Source organism: Pelmatolapia mariae, linkage group LG12 (assembly GCF_036321145.2).
Source record: "Pelmatolapia mariae isolate MD_Pm_ZW linkage group LG12, Pm_UMD_F_2, whole genome shotgun sequence".
NCBI classification, from domain to species: Eukaryota; Metazoa; Chordata; class Actinopteri; order Cichliformes; family Cichlidae; genus Pelmatolapia; species Pelmatolapia mariae.
The window spans coordinates 36,366,217-36,390,941 of NC_086237.1; the positions used below are offsets into that span (position 1 = coordinate 36,366,217).

General features: G+C 40.2%; 3 protein-coding genes across 3 annotated transcripts; all 3 read right to left on the reverse strand.

The window, feature by feature from the left end:
- Positions 1 to 1,097: 1,097 nt before the first annotated feature.
- Positions 1,098 to 3,498, reverse strand: LOC134639112 (nuclear factor 7, brain-like). Its single transcript, XM_063490162.1, has 2 exons — positions 2,196 to 3,498; positions 1,098 to 1,551 (listed from the first exon to the last, which is right to left on the reverse strand). Exons 1-2 carry the CDS (start codon positions 3,414 to 3,416, stop codon positions 1,345 to 1,347), a joined length of 1,428 nt encoding a protein of 475 aa, XP_063346232.1. The 5' UTR covers positions 3,417 to 3,498; the 3' UTR covers positions 1,098 to 1,344.
- A 9,112-nt stretch (positions 3,499 to 12,610) lies between these two features.
- Positions 12,611 to 14,269, reverse strand: LOC134639231 (nuclear factor 7, brain-like). The gene has a single exon (XM_063490346.1). It carries the CDS (start codon positions 14,210 to 14,212, stop codon positions 12,791 to 12,793), a length of 1,422 nt encoding a protein of 473 aa, XP_063346416.1. The 5' UTR covers positions 14,213 to 14,269; the 3' UTR covers positions 12,611 to 12,790.
- A 5,745-nt stretch (positions 14,270 to 20,014) lies between these two features.
- LOC134639126 (nuclear factor 7, brain-like) lies at positions 20,015 to 21,605 on the reverse strand. The gene has a single exon (XM_063490188.1). The coding sequence runs from the start codon at positions 21,484 to 21,486 to the stop codon at positions 20,068 to 20,070; it is 1,419 nt and encodes a 472-aa protein (XP_063346258.1). The 5' UTR covers positions 21,487 to 21,605; the 3' UTR covers positions 20,015 to 20,067.
- Positions 21,606 to 24,725: the final 3,120 nt, after the last annotated feature.

The window sequence follows — 24,725 nt, forward strand, 5'->3', positions numbered from 1 at the left end:
ACATAAAGCTTTTTAACCAATAACTACAATAAATAATATAAATATATGAACAGTGCAAACCATTTCCAGTGACAAGATGTGCTGTATACATTATATTCACTTTTACTCCAAATGGCACAGCAGCCTCAGAAAAAAACGTTAGAACGAGGCAACTTCAACATATGTACATACAAGGTAGCTCACTTTACCATAAGTTGTATGGGTGTGCATCAATTTCTGCATATTTATCAACAATGCACTATTTCTTCACTCTATTTCACACAGGAAGGTCATGGTAGAGCTTCAGGAGCAGTTTGCTCTCAAGGTTCTTGCTGTGAAGCTGTAACTGTTCAGCAGTGAACAGGAGTCTCACACAGTCTTTCACGAGCTCCAGATGCAGGAAGAGCTGTATTGATTTTGATTGACAGCTTCTTGATGTGAGGAAAGCAATAGATCAGGGGTTGGCAACCCTGCAGCTGGCACTGATGGCACGACACGCAATGAATTAATCTGAAAAGGTGCATTAAAAATAAACATCTACGTCAAACACAACAACAGAATCACTGAATTTATTTATTTCACTTCACAGAAACATTTTGTGATCTCAATAATCAAAGAGAGCAGTTAAAGAATGACATTGAAGTACAAATCAAAGGTGATTCATTGAAACACTGAGACTGAGAGTGAAGTTTGAAAATCAAATTAAAAGCTAATTATGAAACATGAGAAGATCCAGAAATGTTTCAAACTGTGAGAGATGTCAGCTTCTGATTAAGGTTAAAAACAACACAAGAAATAACATTTTTAATTAAATCAATCAAGTGTAGTTACACTGATGAGACGGCGTCACAACTTAGAAGTCATTTCTTTGAATTTGGGAAACTTTAAAGAAGACGTGTTACTTTCAAATGTTATTTAACTGAAAACAAGATGCTGATAATCAGGAAATTTAAATCTTAGTTGTAAAGTTGACTCTTGCTGATGTTTAATCATTAATCCTTCTTTTAAGAAGTGTCACAGTTTGCTGTTCACACGCAACAACTTTGAAAAGCAAAGAAATCATCCTCATTCAGATTTTAAAACTATCAAAAATATTTACATGAACAAGATGAGAAATATTCTGAAAATATTAATTTAAAAGAAACAAGAAAAAAATGTAAAAGTTTCTTACAGAAACTCGAGTGGGTCACAAGATTTTCACATGAAAAAGTTGCTTTGGTTTCATTGAATTGCTAATAGTTCCACTAGATTAACAAAATGAAATAAAACCTGATAATGAAGTTAGACAGTGTGATTAATAATTTCCCTAAAATTAACCTGCTGCTGTACTGAAAAAAACAGTTAAAATAAAGAATCACTTTACAATCAAATCTCAGTTTGACAGATTTTGATATCAGAGGTTTTGGCGTCTCCTGCCTCTCCAATACTGAAATATGGGAAGAGTTTCTCAGTGAAAGTGTCTCTGTGAGTGTAGATGTGACTCATGTCTTCAGGGTCATAGAAGGACACCTCCCCCCTGTCATAGTCCAGCTGGACTCTGATCCTCTGGAGACTCTTCTTCACTGTCACAGTCTGACCAACAACATCAGGGCTGCACAGTGAGGACAAAAATGGCACTGATGCCTCTAATAAATCATCATTCTGTTTGATGACACACATGACACAGAAAAATATAGCTGAACTATTACACCAATGTACACAGTTCGTTTTATTTTTCAACGTAATGGAGAACATGCTATAAGAAAAACATTTAAATGAAAAAAAAATCAATTACTCAAAGTTAAGAATTAAAAGAAGACGTTAGGTCAAGTCTATTTATCATTTTGAAACCATTAAAGTACACATGCTCTCTGTGCTTTAAAAATAATGTATATCTCATTGCATAAATTGCTGCAGGTGATGCCTAAATTGGAAAAAAACTAAAAACAACAAATCACAACAAAACGAGTTGTAACAAAAGCAAGAACATTTGAAACAAGAGAAGAGAAAACCAAAATAATTCACAGCGAGATCAGTGCAGTTTTCAGAGAAATCTCAGTCTGACAAATTTTCATGTCAGAGGTTTTGGCATTTCCAATACCAAAAAATGGGAAGAGTTTGGCAGTGAAAGTGGCTCTGTGAGTGCAGATGTGAGTCATGTCTTCAGGGTCATAGAAGGACACCTTCCCTCTGTCATAGTCCAGCTGGACTCTGATCCTCTGGAGACTCTTCTTCACTTTCACAGTCTGACCAACACAATTATTATATTTTCCACTCTCATGCTTTAAACACCAGATTCCATTTTGTGGTGTAGCAAAACGCTTTCCCTTTCTGTCAACTGACTCTTTACTTAAACCTACAATCCAGTCAGGATGGTCTCCCACCTCCACCTCCCAGCTGTGTTTCCCTGAGCTGAAGCCCTCAGAGCCAAAAACAGTGGGATACAAAGTGTTTCTCTCTGGATTATCAGGAAGATGTTGCTCTGTGTCTCCACGTCTCACACTGGTCAGATCATCAGACAGATAGAGACAGCCACTTGCAGTGTTTGGGTCCAGAATGACAGGACTGAAGTGGACCTTCTCCTTCATCTTCTCCCACACTCTGAAGGACAGGTTGCCCAGGTGTTTGGCCACATCTATCAGTGCTCCTGAGACCAGCTGTGGATCTGACACTGAGCTCTGGGCTCTGGCTCTGCTCTGAGTGTCTTTATAACTGCTGAGGAATGGCACGCTGTGTTTCTGCAGCTCTTCTTCAACAGCACAGATGCTGTCTGACAGAGAGGAGATCTGCTCCTCAATCATCTTCATCTCTCTGCTGATAGTCCTCCCCTTCTGCTCCTCTTCCTCCCTCAGAGCTGCCAGTCTGGACTCCTCTTCCTCTTTCAGGAACTGCTGGAGCTTGTTGAACTCTGCTCTGATCTGCCTCTCTGTGGACAACAGCTGCTTCTTGGAGTGTTGAATCATTTCATTGTATGTTTCCTCCACTTGTTTGTATTTGTTCCTCTTGTCCTGCAGAGACTTTAAGTCAGATTTCAGCTGCTCCTTCAGGTCACTGACTGCTTCTTCTACAGGAACCACTTTGTGACTCTGGTGGAGAGAAAACTCACACACAGTACACACAGCTCTCTGCTCGTCCACACAGAACAGTTTAGGCACTTCCTCATGTTTGCTGCACACCACTGTTAATTTCTTCTCTCCTTTTTGTGTCTCAGATGATCCAGATTTCTGTCTCCCAGCAAACAAATCAGCAAGTTCTTTCAGTGTAAAGTTCACATGAGAATGATCCTTTGAAGATTTTCTTTTACAAATGGGACAGTTTTTGTTTTTAGTTTGTTCCCAGAATTGTTGCAGGCAGCTTGAACAGAAGCTGTGGTTGCAGCTCAGAGACACAGGATCACTGAAAGTCTCTGAACACACATGGCAGCTCAGGTAATTTTCAAGAAGAGCTCTCTCAGCCATTTGATCTTCAAGTATTTTTAACTCACCAAATTAGTGTCTCTTGAACTCTCTGATTAAAATCCTCCAAACGTGTGTTTTGCAGCAGAGATACGACTCCCTGTAATGGCGTCTCAGCTCAGTTCAGCAGTGTCAGAACTTATTTTGGGTCACAGTCACGTGTTGAGCTGAAAGACGAACATATTATTTGTGTCCACCAGAGGACGCTGTTAGTGTTGCTGCCAAGGTCATAAATTTGGATTCAACATTGTGATTGCCGACCTGCCAGACCCCTGCTCTCATTCCCTCCCCTAAAAAAAAACCCAGTTTTGATTAAAATGCAGCTGAAAAATATAAAATCAAAAGTTTATTTATACAAATTAAATGTTAAGGAAAATATCCTTTTTATCAACTGAATGTATACCAGTCAAGTACATTTAATTTCACCAGATTCCATTAAAGTGACTATAATCTTACTGTAAACTCACTACATCCTGTAAGTAGTTAGAACTCACGGACACAGGATCTCTGAGTGAACAAATTACAGTTCAGGAAAGTTTCTACACTCAACAAATGTAACGTTTTTACAGCTTGTACCTTACAGTCCTTCAAGAAAGTTCTTTTAAAGAGCTCACCTGTTGTTATGGTGTTTTAGTTAATCACCAAACACACTACTATCTGCTTTTACTACGAAGAAGGTGATAAGGGTGTGGTCTGAGGAATACAGTGAGAGCCTGAGAGACTGTTTTGAATGCACAGATTGGCTGGAACTCTGCAAGCCTCACGGCGAGGACATTGAGGAGCGTTTACATCTCTGAGGACCTCATCTGGACACTGAACACCACACAACTGGTCAAGAAGGCTCAGCAGCGGCTGTATTTCTTGAGGAGGCTGAGGAAATTTGGTATGTCAGCCAAGATCCTCAGCAGCTTCTACAGCTGCATTGTGGAGAGCTCACTGACCAGCTGCATCACTGCATGGTACGGCAGCACTACTGCCATGGACCGCAAACACCTGCAGAGAGTGATAACAACTGCGGAGAAGATCATCAGAGCTCTGCTGCCCTCTCTGCAGAGCATCTACCATCGCAGAGTCCAGAGGAGAGCTGCCTCCATCCTCAAAGACCCCACACAGCCCTGACATGGACTGTTCACACTTCTGCGCTCGGGGCGGAGGTTCAGAAGTGTGAAATCCAGAACATCCAGACTCAACAACTCCTTCTTCCCCACTGCCATCAGACTTTTGAACAATTGACCCATTTTTGAACAGTAATATTTTTTTTGCACATCAGGTCATCTTACATATTAAACCGGCATATTAAGCTATAGCTCTTTCACACACATCTCTGTTTCAAATCTCCATATTTTGTCTCTTTTTCTGTCGTCATTCATTTATTTGTAATATTTGTATTTCATCTGTTCTATTTCTATTGCACATATTAATCGGCATCTGTGGGTGGACAGCAAAGAAAGAATTTCATTGCACAGAGAAATACCTTATTCTTTTCTTTGGACACATGAAAATAAACACTTTGAATCTTGAATTAAAGATTACTGTATTACTGTAAACTGATGACATCCTGTAAGTAGTTAGAGCTATCCAGGATCAGATTCTGGTCAAACGCATGTTTAAGGTATTACTGCCTTGAAGTTGTCAATCACATCCAGTATTTTAATCAAAAATAATTAAAAAGAGAAAAAAAATTGTAGAGCTCTTAAAAATGCATTAAATGAATCCCTGACCAGACAGCAAATACTTTATTTATGCCAGATGCTGTGACATTACAGTGTTACAGCAGCCAATGAAACAAAAAAAAATACAAACAAATGAAGTGTTCATTCAATCGAAACCTGATATGACACAATAAGGAGCTTATGTCTAAACTGAGTACAGGGATTGTGGTGTGAGGTGTAGATTTTCTGTATCTTTGTGTCAGTGAAGCTGAAACAGTTGTTGAAGGAAGTGTTTATCTGCAGGTCCAGTAGGAGGTGCAGAGGATGGTCTGGGTCCATTATTCACAGCAGTTCACCACAGCAGCAGTCATCAGGATGGAGGAATCCAGTCAGGTTGTTGACTCATACTGGATTCAAACAGCAATTAAAAATTCTCTCATCAAGGCACCTGAACCACTCCCTGTGCAAAAAAGACAAAACAAAATAACCAATAACATATGATTACTGTTTTTAAGGGTTTTTAAGATAAATACAGTGAAAGGAAGTGAAAATGTGGGACAAACATTAACCCATAAAGAAAAGGCAGAGGGTTTGGATTAAACATGTAACAAGACACAGCTGGGCAAAAGTTTAGTAGAGAGAAATTGGTTCTCCACAAAGTTTAGTTCAGTAGTGCTGAGCTAATGCTATGCTGTGATCAATGCATCGACAAAGTATGTGTGAGAAACCACAGTATCAATATTAGGTTGCACAGTAGATGCACAGAGTCACATATAAGGCCAATGACAATATTTTAGGTGGGTCGAGTATCCAAAAATTGTACTCAAGTAAGAGTAGCATTACTTTACAATATTGTTACTCAATTAAAAGTGAAAAGTAGTCGTCCAGAAAATTACTCAAGTAAGAGTAAAGTAGTTGGTGAAAAGACTAATCAAGTACTGAGTAACTGGTTGTAATGTCTGATTTATTTTTCACCTTAAAAAAATGCTATCATACAAACAAAAATAAATAAATAAATAAATATACAAATTTAAGTATTTTCAAATAGAATATGTAAAAACATTAACAAAATAAGGCACAAGAATTCAAATTTCCAGATTTCAGTTTTTCACAACATAAAGCTTTTTAACCAATAACTACAATAAATAATATAAATATATAGAATAGAATAGAATGTACAGGCTGTAGTGAGTACAAGCTATGTACAGGCTATGAACAGGATATAAATATTAAATAAAAACTATACAGAAATCTGAGATATACAGTTATACAGAAATGTGAACTATGTAAGTTATAAACAGTTGTAGGATTAAAAATTATCGTATGTACAGAATGATTATTTACACAGAACTATACAGTAGTGGTAAAGTGCTAGTGGTTGTGGGTGTGTGTATGTTCAGTCCATGAGTTTAACGTGGGTCAGATGTCAGGAGGCAGAGTTCAGGAGTCTGACAGCTGTGGGGAAGAAGCTGTTCCGGTACCTGGTGGTCTTAGTCCGGAGGCTCCTGTAGCGCCTCCCAGAGGGCAGGAGGGTGAAGAGTCCATGTGATGGGTGACTGGGGTCTCTGATGATTTTCCCAGCCCTTTTCAGACACCGCTTCCTGTAGATGTCCTTTATGGCAGGAAGTGGTGCTCCGGCGATGCGCTGGGCAGTTTTCACAACCCTCTGCAACGCCTTCCGGTCCGAGGCAGAGAAGTTCCCGTACCAGACTGTTATACAGTTGGTCAGGATGCTCTCGATGGTGCAGCGGTAGAAGTTCACCAGGATGTCTGAGGACAGGTGGTTCTTCCTCAGAGTTCTCAAGAAGAAGAGGCGCTGGTGAGCCTTCTTGACCAGCTTTTAGCAGTTGGTTGTCCAGGTGAGATCCTCGGAGATGTGGACTCCCAGGAACTTGAAGCTGCTCACACGCTCCACAGCCGTCCCCTTAATGTGGATGGTGGATGTGGGTCAGCATTCCTCCTGTAGTCCACGATAAGCTCCTTAGTCTTCTCAGTGTTAAGCAGCAGGTTGTTTGTGTCGCACCACTCAGCCAGACGATCCACCTCCTCCCTGTAGGCGGTCTCATCGTTGTCGCTGATGAGGCCAATCACCGTGGTGTCATCTGCAAACTTAATGATGGTGTTGGAACCATCAGCAGGTCTGCAGTCGTGGGTGAAAAGGGAGTAGAGGAAAGGGCTCATCACACAGCCTTGTGGTACACCGGAGTTCATTGTTATTGTTGATGAGCAGCGGTTATCCAGTCGGACATGTTGGGGGCGGTTGGTCAGGAAGTCCAGTAACCATTTGCAGATGAGGGAACTGATGCCCAGGTCTGTCAGTTTCCTGATGAGTTGTGAGGGGTGGATTGTATTGAATGCTGAACTGAAGTCTATAAACAGCATTCCGGCGTAGGTGTTGTTGTTGTTCAGGTGTGAGAGGACAGAGTGCAGTGCGATGGAGACTGCATCCTCTGTGCTCCTGTTCTGGCGGTATGCAAATTGGTGGGGGTCCAGGGTGGGGGGGAGACAGGATTTGAAGTGTGCTAAGACCAGCTGCTCTAAGCACTTAGTGATGATGGGGGTGAGTGCTACTGGGCGGTAGTCATTGAGGCTAGATGGGTTGGAGTTTTTGGGTATCGGGACGATGGAGGTGGATTTGAAGCAGGCCGGTACCACAGTGTGGGCCAAGGACAGATTGAATATGTCTGTGAGCACTCCTGCAAGCTCCCCAGAACACGCTCTGAGAACACGCCCGGGGATGCCATCAGGACCTGCAGCCTTGTGGACATTGATCCTGCTCAGCACCGCTCCTACATCGGTGGGGGAGAGAGTCAGAGGTTGGTGGTCTGGCGTCATGTCTGTTATGGTTGTGGTTGTGGGGTTTCCTCGCTCAAAACGAGCATAAAAGTTGTTGAGCTCGTTGAGGAAGGAGACATCAGAGGATGCGGGGGAGGGTTTGGTGGTCCTGTAGTCTGTAATGGTCTGGAGTCCTTGCCACATGCGTCGGGGGTTGGAGTTGGAGAAGTGTTCTTCTACCTTCTTTTTGTAATGGTGTTTGGCTTTTTTGATGCCCTTCTTTAGATTAGCCCTGGCTGTACTGTAGGCGTGTGCATCTCCTGACCTAAAAGCAGTGTTGCGGGCCTACAGGAGGAGACGAACATCCCGGTTCATCCAAGGCTTCTGATTGGGGTACATGGTGATCCGTTTCTGGGTGGTGACACTGTCTGTGGTTTCGGAGATGTAATCCAGTACAGATGAGGCGTACTGGTCCAGGTCTGTGTTGGTGAACATATTCCAGTCTGTGTTTTTAAATCTGTCCTGGAGCACTGCATCTGTCCCCTCTGGCCACACTTTAATTGTCCTCACAGCAGGTTTCACACGTTGGATGAGTGGTAAATACCTAGGTGTGAGGAACAGGGAGAGATGGTCCGATTGTCCAATGTGGGGGAGGGGTGTTGCTTTGTAGGCTCCAGCCAAGTTGGAATAAACATGGTCTAAAGTCTTGTCTCCTCTGGTGTGGCAGGAGACATGTTGGTGGAATCTGGGGAGGACTGTCTTTAAGTTGGTGTGGTTGAAGTCGCCAGCAACAATAAAAGCAGCCTCGGGGTGTTTATTCTGGTGTTTGTTAATGGCTGCAGAAAGTTCTTTCATGGCCAACCTAGCATTAGCGTCGGGGGGGGGGATATATACTGCAGTGAGTATGATTGAAGTGAGCTCTCTGGGGAGATAATAAGGTCTGCATTTGACCATTAAAAACTCCGCATTAGGTGAGCAGTGACTCTCAGTAGTAGTGGAGTTCATGCACCAAGCATTGTTAATATAAATGCACAAACCTCCACCTCTGGTCTTGCCGGAGTCATCTGCTAGCCTGTCGGCTCGGTGTGTGTGGCGTCCTGCTAACTCGATAGCATTGTCCGGGCAGCTGTTGTTCAACCATGTTTCGGTGAAAAACATGACATTTGAGTCCATAATCCGTCTGTTGTTAGTGATGGAGAGCCGTATCTCATCCATTTTGTTTGCCAGAGAACGGACATTGGCGAGGAAAATACTGGGTAAAGGCAGCCGATGTGGTGTTAGCTTTAGCTTAGCCCGTAGCCCTCCGCGCCTACCTCGCCTTTGTTTACGTTCTCGGCGCCGTCTGCGTGCACTTCCGCCCGGCCGGGGAGAGTGGGCAGCCTCCGGTGTTCTGGAGATCTCTGGGATGAGTCGGAGATCGGCGATAAAACTGTTGGAGTTATGAGTCCAGATGTCCAGAATCTCTTGTCTGCTGTAGGTCAGCAATGCACAGCAATTCTGGATGAATAATCCGGTTAAAAGTAGATAGAAAACCGCTAAATAGCAGATTCTGGAGAGACACTGAGCCTTGCGTTGTTCACGCGCCGCCATCTTGGTCAAGATATGAACAGTGCAAACCATTTCCAGTGACAAGATATGCTGTATACATTATATTCACTTTTACTCCAAATGGCACAGCAGCCTCAATGAATTAATCTGAAAACATGCATTAAAAATAAATGGTCGTGTCCAAATTCATGGGCTGCATCCTCCTGAGGCCGCATTTGTAGACCGATTACGTCACAGCGACGCGCCGAAGGCTGTCCAAATTCATAGGCTGCTCCGAATGCAGCCGACAAATGGGTCCTCATTTTCTCCGAATTTGAGGATGGGTCTGATGTATCCTTCTTTGCCCACCATATCCCAGAATTCATAGCGCGGCCCAGCCAAACTCTAGTTTCCGGTAATGGCGGTCGGTACTACGTTTTAAAATTACTCTTATTAATTTTTCTGGGTCACAAAATAAACTTTTAACATATTTTCAGGCGAGAAAGTAGCTGTGTAAACATCAAATATCTGCTCGGTTTATCAAGATATCGCATATTTGGAAAAGTGCTTCGACGTTTTCGGAGACGTCTGTTACCCACCAGCTCGATAGCTAGCCGGGAGCTCGACGGTCACTGAAGCCGCCGAGAACGGCACAACTCCCGGCACATCATTTTCAGATCACCGCGGACTTTCGCTACTCGGGTTAAACGTAGTATATAAGTACCTGAGACAACCTAAAAATGTTATTGTTGGGCTTTTTCAGTGTTTTGTTTGTTCGTGAGTAAATCGGTTTGGCTGAGATTAAAGTTATTAGATTAGATTAGATAAAATAAAACTTTATTAATCCCCCGAGTGGGTTCCTCCTTGGTTTTTATACAGCTGACTAAACGTCAAACAGAAAACTGATTAAACAGAAGTGTGAGATGGTCGAGAATTTACGCCAGTGTCCTGTTATATTTTACATAGCAAGGAGCAGACGGCCGAGTTTATTAAACTCCACCGAGACAGCGGTGACGTTAATCAGAAGGCTAGACCGTCCAATTTCACTGCCTTTTACTTCCGGCCTACCCGACCGTCTGAGGACCCGGCCCACTTAGATTGCGAAGGCCCGGTCCTCAGGAGGATGCAGCCCATGAATTTGGACACGACTAATATCTATGGCCAGGCCAGCGGTGCACATCGCAAATTAGCTCGAGTAGACATATTAGTTGTGCCGCTTCTTAATGACAGTATCTTAGCTAACAATCCCAACTACCAGATTCAACTTGTAATTGGATAAAAATCACTTTGCCTCCCGGTGAGAGACGTTACCAGCTGGCAGTTTTTTCAAGCAATGTTGAAACGTCCACACTCCAACACTTCAAATGCTTCAGGTGCTGCACACTCAGCGCAGCATCAGCACCACGGAAATACACGGATACATCCGAAGACTCAAGACAGAAATCACTCTGCGTTTTCAGGACTTTCAGGTGTATGGACCAATGTTTTCTTTTCTGATCAAGTCAGAAAGCCTTAATGAGCAGCTGGATGTGTCTCTCTTTAACTGGCTGGACACAGAAGACATCGAAATGCAGCTGATTGAACTAAAAAGCTCGACTACCTGACAAGTCTTAAGAACATTGCATTATTGACAGTATTTGGCTCTACATATTTGCGTGAGGAGATTTTCTCTCACACGAAGAGTGTTCTCAGCGCCTCCCATATCTGTAGGAATGCTAGACACTCAGACAACTGTGACTGGATTATTTAATGTTGAAGAAATCTTTAAACCAGAGGATTCTAGTTCTGAAGCCTCTGCACTACAGTGACACCAGAGAGCAGAGACATTTTAACCAGTAGAGTTTTGGCCAGATTCTTTCCCCGCAGGAGAGCTTTGTGGGTGTTGGTCGAGGCCTCTACTGCCCTCTCTCCCTCTGAATGTGTGGTGTTGCAGACACACAAGACTCAAACTTACAGACACTACAGCGACCACATCTGCAGAATTGGTTTGATTGGATCATAAAAAGACAATTTGCTTTATCGCAGCAGGATTCTGGATTTGAGCTGATCAGACTGACACTGACCTGAGGTGAAAGTGTGATTAGACATTTGATGTGTTTATTTAAAATATTTACAGATGAACTTGGCTCAGTCTTAGTGTTCTGTTTATCTGTTAAGTGAAGTCATTTCTAACATTTAATGATTTACATTTAAAAATGGGATAAGTGTAAATGTTTACAGTGTAAACATTTTTACTAGAGAAGAAAATATGAACTTTGTCTCCATCTTGTGCATAAATATAATATACAAATAAAACACCACTATTATAAAGCTGGACTTTCATCTGAAATCTCTGCAGCTTTGTTCATACAAACTATTTTCTGAGTTTGTAAACATACAGATTAGCTGTGAGAATGTAAAGTTTATCAATGATTACATTTGATTTCTGTCTGGGGTTAAATGTGAATATTGGTCTGAAAAAAAGATTTAAAATGTAGTTGCTTAAAATAAATTCTTGATTTTATAAAATCTGCTGATTGTTTCAATAAAACAGCTTCAGCACAACAAGAATATTTACAAACTAATAGAAGCAAATAATATTTTATTCTAAGGAGTCAGTTAACTGTAAACACAACAACAACAGAATCACTGAATTTATTTATTTCACTTCACAGAAACATTTTGTGATCTCAATAATAAAAGAGAGCAGTTAAAGAATGACATTGAAGTACAAATCAAAGGTGATTCATTGAAACACTGAGACTGAGACTGAAGTTTGAAAATCAAATTAAAACCTAATTATGAAACATGAGAAGATCCAGAAATGTTTCAAACTGTGAGAGATGTCAGCTTCTGATTAAGGTTAAAAACAACACAAGAAATAACATTTTTAATTAAATCAATCAAGTGTAGTTACACTGATGAGACAGCGTCACAACTTAGAAGTCATTTCTTTGAATTTGGGAAACTTTAAAGAAGACGTGTTACTTTCAAATGTTTTTTAACTGAAAACAAGATGCTGATAATCAGGAAATTTAAATCTTGTAGTTGTAAAGTTGACTCTTGCTGATGTTTAATCACTAATCCTTCTTTTAGGAAGTGTCACAGTTTGCTGTTCACACTCAACAACTTTGAAAAGCAAAGAAATCATCATTCAGATTTTAAAACTATCAAAAATATTTACATGAACAAGATGAGAAATATTCTGAAAATATTAATTTAAAAGAAAGAAGAAAAAAATGTTTCTTACAGAAACTCGAGTGGGTCACAAGATTTTCACATGAAAAAGTTGCTTTGGTTTCATTGAATTGCTAATAGTTCCACTAGATCAACAAAATGAAATAAAACCTGATAATGAAGTTAGACAGTGTGATTAATAATTTCCCTAAAATTAACCTGCTGCTGTACTGAAAAAACAGTTAAAATAAAAAAATCACTTTACAATCAAGTCTCAGTCTGACAGATTTTGATATCAGAGGTTTTGGCGTCTTCTGACTTTCCGATACTAAAAAATGGGAAGAGTTTCTCAGTGAAAGTGTCTCTGTGTGTGTAGATGTGAGTCATGTCTTCAGGGTCATAGAAGGACACCTCCCCCCTGTCATAGTCCAGCTGGACTCTGATCCTCTGGAGACTCTTCTTCACTGTCACAGTCTGACCAACAACATCAGTGTATTTTCCACTGTGCTGCTTTAAACACCAGATTCCATTTTTTGGTGTAGCAAAACGCTTTCCCTTCGTCTCAACTGACTCTTTACTTAAACCCAAAAGCCACTCAGGATGGTCTCCCACCTCCACCTCCCAGCTGTGTTTCCCTGAACTGAAACCCTCAGAGCCAAAAACATTGGGATAATTTGTGTTTCTCTCTGGATTATCAGGAAGCTGCTGCTTTGTGTCTCCACATCTCACACTGGTCAGATTATCAGACAGATAGAGCCAGCCACTTGCAGTGTTTGGGTCCAGAATGACAGGACTGAAGTGGACCTTCTCCTTCATCTTCTCCCACACTCTGAAGGACAGGTTGCCCAGGTGTTTGGCCACATCTATCAGTGCTCCTGAGACCAGCTGTGGATCTGACACTGAGCTCTGGGCTCTGGCTCTGCTCTGAGTGTCTTTATAACTGCTGAGGAATGGCACGCTGTGTTTCTGCAGCTTTTCTTCAACAGCAGAGATGCTGTCTGACAGAGAGGAGATCTGCTCCTCAATCATCTTCATCTCTCTGCTGATAGTCCTCCCCTTCTGCTCCTCTTCCTCCCTCAGAGCTGCCAGTCTGGACTCCTCTTCCTCTTTCAAGAACTGCTGGAGCTTGTTGAACTCTGCTCTGATCTGCCTCTCTGTGGACAACAGCTGCTTCTTCATGTGTTCACTCATTTCATTGTATGTTTCCTCCACTTGTTTGTATTTGTTCCTCTTGTCCTGCAGAGACTTTAAGTCAGATTTCAGCTGCTCCTTCAGGTCACTGACTGCTTCTTCTACAGGAACCACTTTGTGACTCTGGTGGAGAGAAAACTCACACACAGTACACACAGCTCTCTGCTCGTCCACACAAAATAGTTGTGGCACTTCCTCATGTTTACTGCACACCACTGTCAGTTTCTTCTCCCCTCTTTCTGTCTCAGATGATCCAGTTTTGTTTCTTCCAGCAAACAAATCAGCAAGTTCTTTAAGTGTAAAGTTCACAATAGGATGATCCTTTGAAGATTTTCTTTTACAAATGGGACAGTTTTTGTTTTTAGTTTGTTCCCAGAATTTCTGCAGGCAGCTTGAACAGAAGCTGTGGTTGCAGCTCAGAGACACAGGATCTCTGAACGTCTCTGAACACACATGGCAGCTCAGGTAATTTTCGACAAGTGCAAGTTTCTCAGCCATTTGATCTTCAAGTATTTTTAACTCACCAAATTAGTGTCTCTTGAACTCTCTGATTAAAATCCTCCAAACGTGTGTTTTGCAGCAGAGATCTGACTCCCTGTAATGGCGTCTCAGCTCAGTTCAGCAGTGTCAGAACTTATTTTGGGTCACAGTCACGTGTTGAGCTGAAAGACGAACATATTATTTGTGTCCACCAGAGGACGCTGTTAGTGTTGCTGCCAAGGTCATAAATTTGGATTCAACATTGTGATTGCCGACCTGCCAGACCCCTGCTCTCATTCCCTCCCCTAAAAAAAAAAACAGTTTTGATTAAAATGCAGCTGAAAAATATAAAATCAAAGGTTTATTTATACAAATTAAATGTTAAGGAAAATATCCTTTTTATCAACTGAATGTATACCAGTCAAGTACATTTAATTTCACCAGATTCCATTAAAGTGACTATAATCTTACTGTAAACTCACTACATCCTGTAAGTAGTTAGAACTCACGGACACAGGATCTCTGAGTGAACAAATTACAGTTCAGGAAAGTTTCTACACTCAACAAATGTAACGTCTTTACACCTTGTACCTTACAGTCCTTCAAGAAAGTTCTTTTAAAGAGCTCACCTGTTGTTATGGTGTTTTAGTTAATCACCAAACACACTACTATCTGCTTTTACTACGAAGAAGGTGATAAGGGTGTGGTCTGAGGAATACAGTGAGAGCCTGAGAGACTGTTTTGAATGCACAGATTGGCCGGAACTCTGCAAGTCTCACAGCGAGGACATTGATGAGCGTCTACATCTCTGAGGACCTCACCTGGACACTGAACACCACACAACTGGTCAAGAAGGCTCAGCAGCGGCTGTATTTCTTGGGGAGGCTGAGGAAATTTGGTATGTCAGCCAAGATCCTCAGCAGCTTCTACAGCTGCATTGTGGAGAGCTCACTGACCAGCTGCATCACTGCATGGTACGGCAGCACTACTGCCATGGACCGCAAACACCTGCAGAGAGTGATAACAACTGCGGAGAAGATCATCAGAGTTCCGCTGTCCTCTCTGCAGAGCATCTACCATCGCAGAGTCCAGAGGAGAGCTGCCTCCATCCTCAAAGACCCCACACAGCCCTGACATGGACTGTTTACACTTCTGGCCTCGGGGCGGAGGTTCAGAAGTGTGAAAACCAGAACATCCAGACTCAACAACTCCTTCTTCCCCACTGCCATCAGACTCTTGAACAACTGACCCATTTTTGAACAGTAATAATATTTTTTTTTGCACATCACGTCATCTTACATATTAAACCAGCATATTAAGCTATAGCTCTTTCACACACATCTCTGTTTCAAATCTCCATATTTTGTCTCCTTTTCTGTCTTCATTCATTTATTTGAAATATTTGTATTTTATCTGTTCTATTTCTATTGCACATATTAATCGGCATCTGTGGGTGGACAGCAAAGAAAGAATTTCATTGCACAGAGAAATACCTTATTTTTTTCTTTGGACACATGAAAATAAACACTTTGAATCTTGTACTAAAGTTTACTGTATTACTGTAAACTGATGACATCCTGTAAGTAGTTAGAGCTATCCAGGATCAGATTCTGGTTAAACGCATGTTTAAGGTATTACTGCCTTGAAGTTGTCAATCACATCCAGTATTTTAATCAAAAATAATTAAAAAGAGAAAAAAAATTGTAGAGCTCTTAAAAATGCATTAAATGAATCCCTGACCAGACAGCAAATACTTTATTTATGCCAGATGCTGTGACATTACAGTGTTACAGCAGCCAATGAAACAAAAAAAAAATACAAACAAATGAAGTGTTCATTAAATCGAAACCTGATATGACACAATAAGGAGCTTATGTCTAAACTGAGTACAGGGATTGTGGTGTGAGGTGTAGATTTTCTGTGTCTTTGTGTCAGTGAAGCTGAAACAGATCTGCAGGTCCAGTAGGAGATGCAGAGGATGGTCTGGGTCCATTATCCACAGCAGTTCACCACAGCAGCAGTCATCAGGATGGAGGAATCCAGTCAGGTTGTGACTCAAACTGGATTCAAACAGCAATTAAAAATTCTCTCATCAAGGCACCTGAACCACTCCCTGTGCAAAAAAGACAAAAGAAAATAACCAATAACATATGATTACTGTTTTTAAGTGTTTTTAAGATAAATACAGTGAAAGGAGGTGAAAATGTGGGACAAACATTAACCCGTAAAGAAAAGGCAGAGGGTTTGGATTAAACATGAAACAAGACACAGCTGGGAAAAAGTTTAGTAGAGAGAAATTGGTTCTCCACAAAGTTTAGTTCAGTAGTGCTGAGCTAATGCTATGCTGTGATCAATGCATCGACAAAGTATGTGTGAGAAACCACAGTATCAATATTAGGTTGCACAGTAGATGCACAGAGTCACATATAAGGCCAATGACAATATTTTAGGTGGGTCGAGTATCCAAAAATTGTACTCAAGTAAGAGTAGCATTACTTTACAATATTGTTACTCAAGTAAAAGTGAAAAGTAGTCGTCCAAAAAATTACTGAAGTAAGAGTAAAGTAGTTGGCGAAAAAACTAATCAAGTACTGAGTAACTGGTTGTAATGTCTGATTTATTTTTCACCTTGAAAAAAATGCTATCATACAAACAAAATAAATAAATAAATGAATATACAAATTTAAGTATTTTCAAATAGAATATGTAAAAACATTAACAAAATAAGGTACAAGAATTCGAATTTCCAGATTTCAGTTTTTCACAACATAAAGCTTTTTAACCAATAACTACAATAAATAATATAAATATATGAACAGTGCAAACCATTTCCAGTGACAAGAAGTGCTGTATACATTATATTCACTTTTACTCCAAATGGCACAGCAGCCTCAGAAAAAAACGTTAAAACGAGGCAACTTCAACATATGTACATACAAGGTAGCTCACTTTACCATAAGTTGTATGGGTGTGCATCAATTTCTGCATATTTATCAAAAATGCACTATTTCTTCACTCTATTTCACACAGGAAGGTCATGGTTGAGCTTCAGGAGCAGTTTGCTCTCAAGGTTCTTGCTGTGAAGCTGTAACTGTTCAGCAGTGAACAGGAGTCTCACACAGTCTTTCACAAGCTCCAGATACAGGAAGAGCTGTATTGATTTTGATTGACAGCTTCTTGATGTGAGGAAAGCAATAGATCAGGGGTTGGCAACCCTGGGCACTCGAACCACAGCTGGCACTGATGGCACGACACGCAATGAATTAATCTGAAAAGGTGCATTAAAAATAAATATCTACGGCCAGGCCAGCGGTGCAAATTGCATATTAGCTCGAGTAGACATATTAGTTGTGCCGCTTCTTACTGACAGTATCTTAGCTAACAACCCCAACTACCAGATTCAACTTGTAATTGGATAAAAATCACTTTGCCTACCGGCGAGAGACGTTACTAGCTGGCAGTTTTTCAAGCAATGTTGAAACGTCCATACTCCAACACTTCAAATGCTTCAGGTGCTGCACACTCAGCGCAGCATCAGCACCACGGAAATACACGGATACATCCGAAGACTCAAGACAGAAATCACTCTGCGTTTTCAGGACTTTCAGGTGGACCAATGTTTTCTTTTCTGATGAAGTCAGAAAGCTTTAATGAGCAGCTGGATGTGTCTCTCTTTAACTGGCTGGACACAGAAGACATCGAAATGCAGCTGATTGAACTAAAAAGCTCGACTACCTGACAATTCTTAAGAACATTGCATTATTGACAGTATTTGGCTCTACATATTTGCGTGAGGAGATTTTCTCTCACACGAAGAGTGTTCTCAGCGCCTCCCATAGCTGTAGGAATGCTAGACACTCAGGGACCCGTGTCTCTGAGTGGGAGACCAGAGATCACAGACCAGAGCAGTGTCTCCTTTACACGCGCTGTGACAGTTTCACGCTCTGGCGGGCAGCTCCCTGCTCTCGGATAGAAATCCTGCTCACGCGAGTAAATTGACTTTTAACAGCCCAAACGAGGACGGGGTCCTAATGTGAGTTACACTGTGGCAGCGACAGAAATGCTGTTTTAAACTGTATTTGTTTACAATTTGAAAAATAAAGTTTGCTGAATTCATTGTTAACAGTTATTGTTTGCGTGCAGCGGTGGAAATACAGACAACTGTCACTGGATTATTTAATGTTGAAGAAATCTTTAAACCAGAGGATTCTAGTTCTGAAGCCTCTGCACTACAGTGACACCAGAGAGCAGAGACATTTTAACCAGTAGAGTTTTGGCCAGATTCTTTCCCCGCAGGAGAGCTTTGTGGGTGTTGGTCGAGGCCTGTACTGCCCTCTCCCCCCTCTGAATGTGTGGTGTTGCAGACACACAAGACTCAAACTTACAGACACTACAGCGACCACATCTGCAGCATCGGTTTGATTGGATCATAAAGAGACAATTTGCTTTATCGCAGCAGGATTCTGGATTTGAGCTGATCAGACTGACACTGAGCTGAAGTGAAAGTGTGATTAGACATTTTATTTGTTTATTTAAAATATTTACAGATGAACTTGGCTCAGTCTTAGTGTTCTGTTTATCTGTTAAGTGAAGTCATTTCTAACATTTAATGATTTACATTTAAAAATGGGATAAGTGTAAATGTTTACAGTGTAAACATTTTTACTAGAGAAGAAAATATGAACTTTGTCTCCATCTTGTGCGTAAATATAAAATACAAATAAAACACCACTATTATAAAGCTGCACCTTCATCTGAAATCTCTGCAGCTTTGTTCATACAAACTATTTTCTGAGTTTGTAAACATACAGATTAGCTGTGAGAATGTAAAGTTTATCAATGATTACATTTGATTTCTGTCTGGGGTTAAATGTGAATGTTGGTCTGAAAAAAAGATTTAAAATGTAGCTCCTTAAAATAAATTCTTGATTTTATAAAATCTGCTGATTGTTTCAATAAAACAGCTTCAGCACAAGAAGAATATTTACAAACTAATAGAAGCAAATAATATTTTATTCTAAGGAGTCAGTTAAATGTAAACACAACAATCAAAGTGAGTTTCCATGTTAAATGAATCTGAACTAATGACTGTGTCTGAAAAGCTGATTTACTGTCAAACACAACAACAAGAGAATCACTGAATTTATTTATTTCACTTCACAGAAACATTTTGTGATCTCAATAATCAAAGAGAGCAGTTAAAGAATAACATTGAAGTACAAATCAAAGGTAGGTGATTCATTGAAACACTGAGACTGAGAGTGAAGTTTGAAAATCAAATTAAAACCTAATTATGAAACATGAGAAGATCCAGAAATGTTTCAAACTGTGAGAGATGTCAGCTTCTGATTAAGGTTAAAAACAACACAAGAAATAACATTTTTAATGAAATCAATCACGTGTTACTTTCAAATGTTATTTAACTGAAAACAAGATGCTGATAATCAGGAAATTTAAATCTTGTAGTTGTAAAGTTTGACTCTTGCTGATGTTTAATCATGAATCCTTCTTTTAAGAAGTGTCACAGTTTGCTGTTCACAATCAACAACTTTGCAAAGCAAAGAAATCATCACCATTCAGATTTTAAAACTATCAAAAATATTTACATGAACAACATGAGAAATATTCTGAAAATATTAATTTAAAAGAAACAAGAATATAAAAAGCCAAAGTTTCTTACAGAAACTCGAGTGGGTCACAAGATTTTCACATGAAAAAGTTGCTTTGGTTTCATTGAATTGCTAATAGTTCCATTAAATCAACAAAATGAAATAAAACCTGATAATGAAGTTAGACAGTGTGATTAATAATTTCCCTAAAATTAACCTGCTGCTGTACTGAAAAAACAGTTAAAATAAAAAATCACTTTACAATCAAATCTCAGTCTGACAGATTTTGATATCAGAAGTTTTGGCATCTTCTGCATTTCCAACACAGAAATATGGGAAGAGTTTCTCAGTGAAAGTGTCTCTGTGAGTGTAGATGTGAGTCATGTCTTCAGGGTGATAGAAGGACACCTCCCCCCTGTCATAGTCCAGCTGGACTCTGATCCTCTGGAGACTCTTCTTCACTGTCACAGTCTGACCAACAACATTAGTGTATTTTCCACTGTGATGTGTTAAACACCAGATTCCACATTCTGGTGAAGCAAAACGCTTTCCCTTCCTGTCAACTGACTCTTTAACTAAACCCAGATTCCACCAAGGATGGTCTCCCACCTCCACCTCCCAGCTGTGTTTGCCTGAGCTGAAGCCCTCAGAGCCAAAAACAATGGGATACTGAGTGTTTCTCTTTGGATTATCAGGAAGCTGCTTTGTGTCTCCATATTTCACACTGGTCAGATCATCAGAGAGATAGAGAATACGGTGTGCAGTGTTTGGGTCCAGAATGACAGGACTGAAGTGGACCTTCTCCTTCATCTTCTCCCACACTCTGAAGGACAGGTTGCCCAGGTGTTTGGCCACATCTATCAGTGCTCCTGAGACCAGCTGTGGATCTGACACTGAGCTCTGGGCTCTGGCTCTGCTCTGAGTGTCTTTATAACTGCTGAGGAATGGCACGCTGTGTTTCTGCAGCTCTTCTTCAACAGCAGAGATGCTGTCTGACAGAGAGGAGATCTGCTCCTCAATCATCTTCATCTCTCTGCTGATAGTCCTCCCCTTCTGCTCCTCTTCCTCCCTCAGAGCTGCCAGTCTGGACTCCTCTTCCTCTTTCAGGAACTGCTGGAGCTTCTTGAACTCTGCTCTGATCTGCCTCTCTGTGGACAACAGCTGCTTCTTCATGTGTTCACTCATTTCATTGTATGTTTCCTCCACTTGTTTGTATTTGTTCCTCTTGTCTTGCAGAGACTTTAAGTCAGATTTCAGCTGCTCCTTCAGGTCACTGACTGCTTCTTCTACAGGAACCACTTTGTGACTCTGGTGGAGAGAAAACTCACACACAGGACACACAGCTCTCTGCTCGTCCAAACAGAACAGTTTAGGCTCTTCCTCATGTTTACTGCACACCACTGTTATTTTCTTCTCTCCTTTTTCTGTCTCAGATGATCCAGATTTCTTTCTTCCAGAAAATGAATCAGCAAGTTCTTTCAGCGCAAAGTTGACATGAGGATAATCCTTTGAAGATTTTCTTTTACAAATGGGACAGTTTTTGTTTTTAGTTTGTTCCCAGAATTTCTGCAGGCAGCTTGAACAGAAGCTGTGGTTGCAGCTCAGAGACACAGGATCTCTGAAAGTCTCTGAACACACATGGCAGCTCAGGTAATTTTCAACAAGTCCGAGTTTGTCAGCCATTTGATCTTTAAGTATTATTAACTCACCAAATTAGTGTCTCTTGAACTTTCTGATTAAAATCCTCCAAACGTGTGTTTTTCAGCAGAGATCTGACTCCCTGTAATGGCGTCTCAGCTCAGTTCAAAAGTGTCGGAATTTACTTTCATTTTCATGAATCACGTGTTAAACTGAAACACGCACATAACATTTGTGTCCGTCAGAGGGCGCTGTCTATGTTATTCAGATAGTTTTCAGTTTGTGCTTCTTAAAACGACACCAAAGTGAAAAATGTAGAAAATCTCGACTTCTCCTTTTTAAAAAAACGAAACCTAAATAGAACATAAAAATGACACAAAGAAGGTGAAGCTGTGGTGTTTCAGAAGTTCAAGTAGGAAAAGTCAGCATGTTCTCAGAGTTTTTATCTGCAGTTTTAACTAAAGTTATCGTTGCAGCCAAAGACATAAATTTGGATTCATCACAGGGTTTAGATTGTCAACCTGCCAGACCTCTGCTCTCACACTCAAAACAAAGAAAAATTCTTGACCCTCATGAACATGAAGCAATAATTCTGAGTAAAATGCAGCTGAAATACATGAAATCAAAAGTTTATTTTTTAAAATAATACATCATTAAAATATGCTTGTTATAAACTAAATGTAGACCAGTGAAGTTAATTTCCTTTGACCAGATTCAATCAAAGATTACTGTATTACTGTAAACTGACGACATCCTGTAAGCAGTTCGAGTTCAGGGACACAGGATCTCTGAATGTCTCTGAACACGTTACAGTTCAGGAAAGTTTCTACACTCATCAAATGTCACATCTTTACAGCTTGAACCTTACAGTCCTTCAAGAAAGCAAAGTTCTTTTAGAGAGCTCACATGTTGTAATGGTGTTCTAGATAATTAATAACCACCAAACACAATATCTGCTTTTACTACCTGGGCTGTGGCCTCAAACCTACATAAGAGTTTAGACCTTTAGACTCCAACTTTCAAGTTTGTCATGAACTGAAATGAGATGAGCTGACCAGTGTTAGAGATGTCACCGAAATAATAATGAAAAATAAAGAGAAAAATCACATTGAACAGACCAGAAATGCTAATAATCAAAAAAACAAAACTGATATAAAATGTTGATATGACATAATATGACATTGAACTGTGACAACACAGAAGAATTTACTGTCACAAATCAGGTTCTGGTCAAAGTCATGTTTAAGGTATTACTGCCTCGAAGTTGTCAATCACGTCCACTTTCTTGAAAAATAATTAAAAAGACAAAAAAACGCAAAACATTGTAGAGCTCTTATAAATGCATTAAATGAAGCCAATGAAAGAAAAAATACAAAGAGTGAAGTGTTCAATAAATCAATACATAATATGACACAATAAGGATCTTATGTCTAAACTGAGTACAGGGATTGTGGTGTGAGGTGTAGATTTTCTGTATCTTTGTGTCAGTGAAGCTGAAACAGTTGTTGAAGGAAGTGTTTATCTGCAGGTCCAGTAGGAGATGCAGAGGATGGTTTGGGTCCATTATCCACAGCAGCAGTCATCAGGATGGAGGGATCCAATCAGGTTGTATAAACCGAATTAATGAAATATTAAGGTTTTTTTTTTTTTTTTTTTACAATCCTAACCTCATTACTTTCACATTTTACGTAACGTGGAGCAACGTGTGTGTGGTATACCGATTATTGGCCATGATTGTAGCATAACTATCCACACAAAACACAGGCTTTATTTAGACCATGACATGTGAACTAAGACAATAACTATGGTGTTATACTTGGTTAGAGTTGTAGAGACTCCCAAAAACTTCCTTGAGGTGACTGTTTTTGTGATTTGACACTATATAAAAAATGAATTGAACTGTAATGTTCATATTTTGATTCATGGTGTTCTTCTGTTTTTGTTCTACTGCAGAATATTTTAAGAGTGTTGTGTGCTGTAGAAAGCCAGGCCAGGAAAATCTCCTTCATATTTTTCTGTGTTTTATCCTCAGTTACACCTTTGATAAAGTCTCGCAAGTGTCAGCTTTGTTTTAATACACAGATATAAAAATATGGATAAATGTACTGATAAATGATCATAATTATAATATTTCTGACGGTTGGAGTCAAAATTGAATTCAGCTTGAGTCGAGCTTGAATCGACTCGAATCAGGACCTTGTGAATCGGAATCGAATCAGTTATAGAAATAGAAATCGATACCCTGCCCTAGTGTGAACAGAGTGTTTGTGGTGGCAGGCTGGACCACAGAGCTACAATTGTTAAAAACACTGGGTTATGTGTTGATGCCACTTTTGTGTGGTTTTGACCTTTTTGTAGAGCAGAGTCTGCTTTACACACGCTGTGACAGTTTCACGCTCTCGCAGGAAGCTCTCTGTGCTCGGAGAGAAATCCTGCTCACGCGAGTAAATTTATTTTTATTTCTCTACAGGAACTTTGTGTTAAAGGGTCAATGCACCAAAAAGGGTTTTGATCAGATTTGATTGCTCGTGCAAGACAGAAACTAGTCAGGGTGATTAATAATGAGCACAAGTTAAATGAGCTTATAACACTAAATTAGCTTCATTAGTCCTGCACAGAACAGACTGATCTTGAATTCTCTTAAAGTCTCTTAAAGAAGTAAATTATGAAACTGAAGATTTCTGATTCTTAAATAAAAAACGAAATCTTAAAGAAACAACCTAGCTGTGGGATTTGGAACAAACGTAAGGATAAGTGTGAGCTACTTAACATCAACTGATCGTGTTGATGTTTTTCTGTTTTATTAAAGATGGCTGCTTTTCATTTGAAACGTTTCTGGCTCTGGTCTCTTCACTGTGCTTTGCTCCATCACTCCTCTGAACCTAGAACTAGTCCAGTAGCTTATATATATATTTTACAGCGACATCAGTGCTACAACTGGTTCAAGAAAACAGTGTCAGCACAACAGGAGTATTTAAAAACCATCAGAATCAAATGTTCTTTTCTTCTAAGGAATCAATTAAATGTAAAAACAACAATAAAATGTAGAAACTTCTATGATGAATGCATTTGAACTAGGGCTGTCTAAATTAACTCATTAATGCAGATTAATCCATCATCATGATTAATCTGATTAACATTTTTAACGCAGTTAAACCATCTGAAGAGCAGAATGACTCAAAATCCCTGGAATGTCTCTGTCAACACATTTCGGGCAGTTTGTCCAAGTAGAGTCAAATGAGCAGTTGATCTGGTGACGGGCAGCTGAACCAACCAACTCAATA